Source organism: Mya arenaria, chromosome 12 (genome assembly GCF_026914265.1).
Source record: "Mya arenaria isolate MELC-2E11 chromosome 12, ASM2691426v1".
Taxonomy (NCBI): domain Eukaryota; kingdom Metazoa; phylum Mollusca; class Bivalvia; order Myida; family Myidae; genus Mya; species Mya arenaria.
The window spans coordinates 54,870,591-54,881,444 of record NC_069133.1 but is presented as its reverse complement, the minus strand read 5'-3'; the positions used below and the strand labels follow the sequence as shown (position 1 = coordinate 54,881,444).

At 36.7% G+C, this 10,854-nt stretch overlaps 1 protein-coding gene across 2 annotated transcripts; it reads left to right on the top strand.

Annotated features, from left to right (window-relative positions):
* The first annotated feature begins 1,382 nt into the window (after positions 1-1,382).
* LOC128210319 (fibropellin-1-like) lies at positions 1,383-8,633 on the top strand. 2 transcript variants are annotated; one of them, XM_052914586.1, is made up of 8 exons: positions 1,383-1,624; positions 3,370-3,471; positions 4,506-4,624; positions 5,324-5,479; positions 6,309-6,427; positions 6,691-6,873; positions 7,305-7,404; positions 8,519-8,628. In XM_052914586.1, exons 1-8 carry the CDS (start codon positions 1,541-1,543, stop codon positions 8,598-8,600), a joined length of 945 nt encoding a protein of 314 aa, XP_052770546.1. In that variant the 5' UTR covers positions 1,383-1,540; the 3' UTR covers positions 8,601-8,628. The 2 variants fall into 2 exon arrangements, with proteins under 2 accessions (XP_052770546.1, XP_052770547.1); XM_052914587.1 differs by lacking the exon at positions 7,305-7,404 and having other exon boundaries at positions 8,519-8,633.
* Positions 8,634-10,854: the final 2,221 nt, after the last annotated feature.

The following is a 10,854-nucleotide window of genomic DNA, read 5'->3' as shown; positions in this document are numbered from 1 at the left end:
TTTATAAATCTGTATTTTTTTATTTATTAATGCATTTATTTGCTCACTAATATATGCAATACACTTTTCGTAGTATAAATCAAATACAGTTACTCGTTTTTTCTTCAAAAGTGTCCTCTTACAGACGTAAAAAACCGTTTCGCAAGGACGAACACCAATTTTATCTCGTACTGTATCTATTACGTATACTGCAAGGAGCCATCGGATTTCCTCAAGGCTTGCCATTGTTAATACTGCAAGAACCGGTGCACAGCTTTAATGACTCTCAATGTGTATTTTGCAAGGAGCCGGTCCACTGCTTCCACTCCCAAAATAATATATACTGCAAGGAGCCGGCCCATTGCTTCAACGCATATCATTGCATAAACTACAAGGAGCCGGCCCACTGCTTTAATGTATGTCATTGAATATATAACAAGGAGCCGGTCCACTGCTTCAACGCATGTCATTGTATATACAACGAGGAGCCGGGCCAATGCTTCAACGCATGTCATTGTATATACAACAAGGAGTCTGTGCACTGCTGCAACGCCTGTCAATGTATATAGGGCAAACAGCTGGTGCACTGTTTCTATGCCAATCTTTGTATATTTACTTCAAGGAGTCAGTATATTGCTTCAATTCCTGTCATTGTTTATACTGCAAGGAGTATATACTTATGCGAGCCTTCCACTGCCTCAATGCCTATCATTATATATACTGCAAGATGCCGGTCCATTATTTCAACGGCTATCATTGTTTATACTGCAAGGAGGTGGTGCACGGCTTGAACCCCTTGCACTATATATACTGCGAGGAGGGGATGTACTCATTCAACGTCTATCATTGTATATTGTGCGAAGGAATCGGAACACTGCTTTTTCGCATTTGAATTTTTATAGGGCAAGGAATAGGTGCACTACATCCACGTCTATCATTGTATATAATGCACAGAGTCGGTGCACTGTCTCAATGCCTACCAAAGTATATACTGCACTGCTTCGAAACATACCATTGCAGATACTGCAAAGAGTCGATGCTCTGCTTCAACCCTTTGTGTATTCTGCTAGAAATCGGCGCACTACTTAAACCCCTCTGATTTCAAAACTAACATGTACCATTTATTTTTGATAACATTACTTATTTGAAATTCTAATATAAAGTGATTTATATGAATCTTATGCTGCAATTTAATTGAAAAGTTAATACACTGTATCTTTATTCTGAAAAGCAGTCTTATCTTACTAAAACCACATAATACATTGTAAATAATTATTTATCATTTTGGCTTTTTTAAAAATAGTATTACATGAAAAAGGCTATTCATTCACTATTTATTTTTGCTCTCATTTTATTAAACTTCCTGAGTGAATAAAACAGAATAAATCATTTATATCTAAAGCTTGAAATTTATCGGTCCATGTTTTCACTTAATAATGTTGAATCATTATTGTTTAGAAGGTTGTAATTCATCACTCTTTGAAACATCCTTGAATTACTTTTATTAGTTTAGCTTGAACATCTTCAACCTAATTATACTTTGTGATTTTGGATACAGTTTATGAATGATACGCAAATGGAGGCAACCCGTTATATTGGCTTTGCTATTTTGATTATAGAACTGCTATGTTCCACCGACATAAAGGTAAAAATTCTTTTATTTTATATCTGCAATCACCTGGGGCCGTATTCATAAAACATTTTAGTGCTCTTCTTAGATGGTTTTAAAGAAAACTAACTATGTGTTTTCATCTAAAATAGAGGTTTTCATATCCAGGGGATTTAGACATATAGGATCTGACACTCGTTGTCATATAATACAAGATTGTATTAAACGAGTTTATGAAATTTGTTAGTAAGCGAGCCTCTGGCGAGCTTACTAACAACTTTCATGGACGAGTTTAATAAAATTCTTGTATTAAATGACAACGAGTGTCAGATCTTTTTTATCACATGCTTAAAACGGTGTTATATTACCAATTTAGTTCCACTTTCTGAACCGATTGTTTGACAGCCAAAGTACTCAGAGTAGAATGTCAACGATGCGCCACATAAAGAGTTCCAAATTAAAATGACAAAAGTAACTAGCAGTTATCAAGTTTTAATTCTGATAAAGCCCTTAACAAGTCACAACTATAAAAATGTGTAGTAAAATATCCAACAGCATGAATAACGAACGATTTTAACCAAAAAAAAAACAATAAGTACACAATTTGATGACGTCACACTCAGAGTACATGCATTTACGCGGTTTATGTGAACTACATCGGTCTGTCAAGTTTTACTGTGTGCACGGATTTAAAAGTTATTCGCTGTCGCTTTCTACGATGATTTTGCAGCGTTTTCTTAGTGTACATGGAGTTTCACAACATGCAGATGATTACGGCGAAGCCTTTCTCTGTACTGCATGGATATTGATGTTGAAAAAGTTCCACCAAGAATGTTTCCAGAGAACATGATGTTCTAGCCGCCATGGGATGTGTAAGGAGATGTCTGTGCTGCTGAATTCGTATTTGCGTTTTCGGTAACCGACAGCTGATTAAACTGGCAAGCAAATGGCATTGATTGAATATAGCTTGTGTTGGTCAAGATGGAAATGATTGAAATGTTTTTGTGGTGTTTGTCACTAATGTGGCTGTATTTGTTGACTGACTGGATATTTATGTGACTAATGATCTTCATTATCTGGTTGGCGGAACATTGTTATCAGAAAGTTTTTGTACAAGATGCTTTCTGGCACTATGATTCGTTAGCCATTTGTCTCCCGGAAGTCTTACAGCTTCATTATTGAGGTAAGTATTTGTTGGCATTTAAACCATTTTCTTTACAAACTATGCGGAGGGATATCTAGGTTGCGTGTGATTAGTCTAGCAAATAGAAATTTCTGATAGGTTATATTACACATGTGTAAGATAAAAATATTCGTAATGGGTATATTACACAGAAAACAAGGGTAAGCATGTGATAAAAAATGCATTTAACGTTGACTATATTCCTGCTTTGTGGCACGGAAATAAGTCAAAATACGTCATGGAGTCGATAGGGGTTTTAAGTATAAAGAATCCTCTGAAGAATAAATCCGGCCACATTTTAACCTTGGTGGCGCGTCAAGTCCATTATACGAATTGCATGCATGTGTCAAAGATTATGCAACTATCAATGCCTCACTTGGACACGGCGGAAATATGGAGAGTTTAGACAGCGGGCAATTTCCTCCACCCGGGTAATGACATTGCCGGATAATATCAAAACCTGAAATTTATGATGTCATATACGTTAAGATGTACGTAAAACTGCCATTCTTCATATTATGACAATATATGTATATAGTTGCCTTGCCTAAAAATGTAGGAAATAATCAAAATAACTTTTAAAGTCTATTTTTGGTAGGGTTACGGAGTTGCAGCGGAGGAAGACCCGTGTAAAGGGAAGCCATGTTCGCTGACAGGAGAGTGCGCAATATCGCGGCTGGGCAAGTGCACGTGTAAAAAGGTAAGCCACATAACGCAGATGTTATATGATGTATGACCAGATTTACTTTAATTATTGGTATTACATACCATTGAGATTGTACGCATGTACCGGCCAGTATAGAAGTATTTAATGCTCCCGGTATCAATTTTCCAGAATGTATCTATACTTAATACTGCATGTATACATTAGATTGGATATAAATGTTACTTTGTCGATACACGATTTGTTTGTGTGTTTTGTTTGTCTGGTTTTCATTACACAAGTTACGTGCCTGTAGTTCTCAATGCATTAATGACTTCAGGGACTGGGCAACAAATGAAGGGTCTGAATGCATCATATAAGCTCCTCGAAAAAGCCCGACTCCATAAATAATTACTTCATGCAGCTAGCCAAAAGAGTCAAATGAAAGCATATAAACGACACCAGATAAATAGCACTTTTTAGGACTTTTTCATGAGAATTTCATGATATTTATAAGACAACAAGAACAAGGACACAAGTATCACGAAGTGAATTAATATTTTAACAAAATGAACACGTTACTGCCATCTTTCGCCACAACATACCAGTTGATTTTTACTTTTACTTTCAGGATACATCAGGATATGTATATTTTGGTTATTTCTTTGCGGTCATACATTTTCTTTGTGGTAATAGATTGTCTGGATACGACCCATCTTTAGATTTGGCGCGAAAGAAATGTCCACCAATCCGTTATAGTGAAAATAATACAAACTTTTTTATGATAAAAATATTTTCAAATTTTAAGAATCAACGTGACAAATAACTGGTATGTGGTGGCAAAAAGTTTCTTTTACCTGTCGTGTTTTCTTTTATCAGACCTTCATGGTAATTGACTTTGTAGAAATTGTTTTGTTACTTGATAAAGAACGCGAAATTATTAAATGTTCATGAAAACTGTTATTCATGTGGTTGTGCACATATGGTACCATAAGGTCACATGAAAATTTATTATATTCCGCATGCGAATTATTTAAGACATTTTGATTATTGTATTTGGATATGGATGCAGATTATGCCTTTAACGACAGGGTTTCAAGTTCGAAGACGAAACCAATACCAAATGTGTTGATATGGACGAGTGTGGGTCACATTTCCACGACCCGTGTGAACACCGAGGAATATGCCATAACTTCGTAGGAGGTTACAGGTAAACAAAGATTAATTTAAAATGCAAACTATTAGTGGGCACCGATTGTAAGCATAGCGCGACTTTGACGACGGTATGTTATCGAGCGGATCCCCACTTTAGGTTTCAAAATACTATGATAAATATATTTTTCATGCAGTATCTTTTAATATTTATAGAAACGAAATTGACTTCTATTGGTGCATTTCTTTTCACAATTAGTTTCTTACTTAATATTCGTCCTAAAATATATGTATACTCAGCTAGTCAAAAACCCTAATGAACTCTTGCTTCGCTGACCGTTTCAAGGCTGTAACTACCACATTAATTATATAAATACAGGTATAGTGTATCTCGTTTTGTGCCTCTGGTTGTGTGCCCCTAAATATGGTATTCGTTATCTTTGGCTACTGGGCATGTCCCTGGATATTCTACTGTATGAATTATTCCATGTGACGAACGAAGGATCATTAGTAAATGTGGTAATTGGAAATGAAGCGTAGCATCGTGTGTTCAGTTATCTTTGCCGAAAATAATGTATATCAAGGGGTTTTCCTTCTGAAAAACAACAACATTTTAGCACAGAGCATAATAGCAGAGTATACGATGAACCCTTATACACTTGTACTACCTTTGTTACCAGTTCGGCGACTAAACCTAGACTCTTGTGTCCAAACCCGAAAAGATAACTCTACCAGAGTCAATATGTTACTATTCTAGCTGTAGCTGCCTGCAAGGTTGGAGTAACGATTCCCATTGCTACTCGAATGTGAGCTCTGATACGAGATGTGTCCCGGGCTATGAGGGTCCCCGATGTCAGGATAGCATGTGTGGACATTATGGGTACTCGGAGACAGTGGGCGTGGATGATTATAGGTGAGCGCATGGGCAGGAGAACAAAATTCAACTGACAAAAACATTGGGGCATTATATTAGCCTATTAAAATGGTCGGTGGTTATTGTTTGTATTGCATTAACAGGTAACACGTCTGAAGAAAGTTGTAAAAAAGAATATGCTTCAAGGTTCGTAAGCCCCTAAGAAAATTAAAAATTATAATTTTGACCATGATACGTTTTTATCATTTCTAACCGTGACTTTTGTTTAGCAAAAAAAAAATGACATCTCCACGCCTAGATTCTGATGCATTTTCACATGTTTTGTATTTTCTATTGCTTTTCATATGTATTGTCTTCTCGCTGTAATTCTAAATATTTACTTTTCTCGTTGCATTGTTCAAATCAAGAGTTGAATATTTCAGTTGTATTACCCTTTATGTACATGATTCAGTTGCATTGTCATAGGTTAACAGGTTTCAGTTGTATTGTCATATGTAATCACATTTCACTTCCGTCTTCGTATGTGAAAATGTTCCAGTTGTGCTGTCATATCGTAACATAGTCTATATATCGTCATATGTTAACAAGATACTGTTGTTATATAGTTCATAGAACACACGTTCTACTAGCAGCACATATATGAAATAAAACAGTTCAGTTTGTGTCACACATGTATATTAGAATAATCAAACATGATCATATTGTATTGTCAGATGTAAACATATTCCATTTGTAGATTTGATATTATTTTCGTATCGTGGTACATTGTATGGATGGTCACAAGTATTCTCTAGTTGTATGTTTTTGATGTATAAGCATTACAATCTGAAACCCGTCCATCTGAGACTGTTCCAGTTATGTTTTTCAGATGTATATGTTCGGAAGGCTGGACGCACACCGCTGAAAAGGGCGTGTGTGACATTGACATTGATGAATGTAAACAATCTGATGCATGTAGCGACAAAGGACTCTGTAATAACACGGACGGTAAATTGCCTCTGTTCGTCCATTTCCTTCCTACAAATAATTTGTGGAAACAATTCAATTAATGTAACTACCAAGTCAAAATAACCTTAAATCATTAAACAAGCAAATATATTCATATCAACCGAAAAGCAATTTGCTATTCGTAATATTGGTAAAAAATGGTTCATGCTTAAAATCAGTTCATTGACTAGTTTATTAAAACCTAGATAAAAACCCAAACTGTATTTCACAATCCGTTTTTATCGTTTCATTTACGTTGATAGGTTCATACGCGTGTGTTTGCCTCTCTGGCTGGAATGGAGCCAACTGTTCATCTTACAACTGTACCGTCCGTCCTTGTGAAAATGGTGGTACATGTGTTGATGGCCACTGTCTTTGTACGAGTAATTGGGCGGGCAACGATTGCTCGTCTTATGTTCCAACAGACTTAGACACATTGATTCCAGGTAAGATCGGTGTAATGGTTAATGTCAATATACTATTAATTCTACAAAACAACTTTATCCTATTCAGCCATATGATATATCTTGTTGTTTAATATGTTGCTTTGGCACAGCTATTATCAGTTCCAGTCCAGTTAATATTTTGCTTTAACTGACCCTCGCTAGGCACACACGTTTATCATATTTAAAATGAATGAATTATATCGTCGAACCCCGTTCTCAGGTTGGTTTGAATTTTCCCGAGGCTCGAGGTATGTTCGCCGGTACTTGGGGAGTTCGAATCAACGGGGTTCGACTGTAGTTTCATCGTGTACGTATGTGTCATAACGAATGTACATCAAGTAAGCTGCTTGGGAATAGTTGGTACATATATATTTATAGCATCTATGTTTGAATATCATGAACTTTATTGAGTGGAAATTTATCATTTTCAGGCATTGCCGATCGTATGTTGCTGTACGGAAGTTCTGGATTACTTATGGTCTTGATTATACTAGTGTTCGTGTCTGTTTGGTGTGCATGCAAGAATAAAAAGTAAATAATTTGCATCGCAGATATCTTTATTAATTAATTGATGTCTGTCAAACTAAAAAACAAGCTACAAGTTATCGCAACTTTCTCGGGATTCTTTGACCAAAAACGTGTTTTAATTATTGCATACATTTATTGTTAAATGAAACTATTTTGTTTGAGAGAAGGTAAAAAGAAAAAACACTTCTTTGACTATTACTCGACAACATTGACCTGATCCTGGTGACCTCTCTAAGCTTAATTTTACAGCTGAATTATTTTCTAGAATTATATTCGGGACCTTTCTTGCCTTTACTATTACTAAACACGTCGTAAATAAACATGTTTTAGCATGGTCATCAATTTAAGTTTTATTGGTGGGAGAACTATCGTCTTACTTATTACAGTGCGTGTATGCCAAGTGATATTTTACGTCATAAATGCTACAAGGTATTATTTTGCTTCAAATGATGACTTTGAATACATTTAACTTTACTTTTTATACACCATATTAGATGAAACATGGCGCAGTCTACGCAACTTACATAGACCCGCATTTGTTTGGTTTTTACTAGATCATTTATGACGTAATTTATTACGTGATATACAGACACTGTAATAGCCCAAACTATGAGCAAACACAGTATACAATATACTTTGTGGGTTCGGTCCCGGCACACGCCTGTGTATTTTTTCTATTTTTTAGTATTGTTATTTGCAATTTTCTTAGGTCCAAATACTCAGATATATTTACATTTTTTCCGTACGAAGTTTCAGGAAATGACTCGGTGGAGTATAATTATAACCCTATATATCAACACCATATATTGAAAATATAACTGTTACAGTGTTTAAGTTCAATTAATTTGTCTTGTTTTAATAAATTTACAGGACGGTTAATAAAAACAAAACCGGCTAATGCGCAAGGGATTCGAAAAGGCTACTTGTTACCAAAATTTTAGGAGTTCTTCACGCTAACCACCTGCATTGCATGCACGGAGAGCCCACGGGAACTGATTTATTTCCCTTATCACCGTGTAATACATTCACGCATAAAGGTCAAGATCAGGTTAAGATTGTCGGACACTATAGCAGTTGAAAAGTTTTGAGGCATCTGCTTGATACAATACATTTTCAGGCAACAGAAAGTTTTCCCGAACAGAACGATGGTAACCATAGACAACTATGGCCGTTTTCTACGCAAACCGTTATTCCAATAAATTGTCAACCGTCAACGGAGACTTGCCGCACGTGTGATGCAGCAATGAAATGCAAACATCAATGTGTACAAGAGTGAAACACAAACACAGTTAACCTGATAATTTATTAAAATACTGAAATGTATTATGAGCTCATCCTTAATTTCCTTATTTAATCGCCTCGGGAAACCGAATATTAAGTTCCATGCGCGTGATTAGAAACTTCAAAAGCATCGCAGAACTAGTTGGTCATATTATTTTACATTGACTTAATATGAATGATTGCTCTTGCTTGATCAAAGACAATTTGGGTATATTTGCATTGAAATTAGATCTTCCTCACTGTTTTCTCGTCGTGTTACTGTCGTTGTTTGTCTCCCAGATTTTTAAAACAATGATAATCAAATGCTGCTATAAATGGAGCTTATGCTATTGGTAACTTTGACTTAAACACTGTGGAAAATAACAATATGCCATAAAGAAAATTGATTGAAGAAACTATATAAATGAAATATAGGAATCTATATATTTTGGATATTTACTTCACAGTACTTGAAAAAGTAGTATTTTGGAGTTGCGAATTGGCCCTATTTAAGGCATTTGGAACACCTCGGCCATTTTCCATCGAAAATAACCTCGGATGTATGCCGGTACATGAGTAGAAGTAGTTAGAAAAATATTAAATTCTAGTAAAAGTATTAATTAATTTGAGTTCGGATACAAACCTGATTATCCCGCCATATGCCTTTAACGACAGCGTTACAGGTTCGAAGATGAAACCAACACCAAATGTGTTGATAGGGACGAATGTTCGTCACATTTCCACGACCCGTGTGAACACCGGGGAATATGAACTTCATAGGAAATTACAGGTAAACACAGACTATTTTATGCTTTTGCTTAGTGAACACCGACTGTAGGCATGCGCGACTTTGACGACGGTATGCGAACAATCGGATGCCCACTTCAGGTTTCAACAATATTTTATCAAATTATTTCAACTTATATTGTATCTTCTGCAGACTGAATAAAAATAGCATTCTTTGTAAATGTAATAATCAAACAAAAAGATAAGGAAAAATGGTTGTCAATAAAAAAAATCACAAGTCTACAGATTTTATGTTTTGTATTGTATTATGGATCGGAGGTCTTTCTTTACAAATACAATTTGACTTGACTTGACTTGACTAGACTTGACTTGCACGTCTTCTCAAGCAGTCTTATGGAATATTTATAGAAAAGAAATTAACTCCTTTTGGTGCATTTCTATTGATATTTTTTGTGTTGTGTGTCTCTCGCTGTGTCTCTCGTTGTGTGTCTCTGTATGCATCTCGTTGTGTGTTTCTCGTTGTGTGTATCTCGTTGTGTGACTCTCGTTGTGTGTCTCTGGCTGTGTGTATCTCGTTGTGTGTCTCTCGTTGTGTGTCTCTCGCTGTGTGTATCTCGTTGTGTGACTCTCGTTGTGTGTCTCTGGCTATTTGTATCTCGTTGTGTGTATCTCGTTGTGTGTCTGTCTCTCGTTGTGTGACTCTCGTTTATGTTTCCCGTTGTGTGTATCTTGTTGTGTGACTCTCGTTGTGTGTATCTCGTTGTGTGTCTGTCTCACGTTGTGTGTCTCTCGCTGTGTGTCTCTCGTTGTGTGTCTCTCGCTGTGATTATCTCGCTGTGTGTCTGTCTCTCGCTGTGTGTTTCTCGTTGTGTGTCTCTCGTTGTGTGTCTGTCTCTCGTTGTGTGTCTCTCGTTGTATGTATCTCGTTGTGTGTATCTCGTTGTGTGTCTCTCGCTGTGTGTATCTTGTTGTGTCTCTCGTTGTGTGTCTCTCGTTGTGTGTATCTTGTTGTGTCTCTCGCTGTGTGACTCTCGTTGTGTGACTCTCGGTGTCTGTCTCTCGTTGTGTGTCTCTCGTTCTGTGACTCTCGGTGTCTGTCTCTCGCTGTGTGACTCTCGTTGTGTTACTCGTTATGTGTCTCTCGTTGTGTGTATCTCGTTGTGTGTCTCTCGTTGTGTGTCTCTCGTTGTGTGTATCTCATTGTGTGCCTCTAGTTTGGTGTCACTCACTGTGTGTTTTTCGTTCTGTGTCTCTCGTTGTGTGACTCTCGTTGTGTGTCACTCGCTGTGTGACTCTCGTTGTGTGTATCTTGTTGTGTGTATCTCGTTGTGTGTCTCTCGTTGTGTGTCTCTCGCTGTGTGATTCTCGTTGTGTGACTCTCGTTGTGTGTCTCTCGTTGTGTGTCTCTCGCTGTGTGTCTCTCGTTGTGTGTCTGTCTCTCGTTGT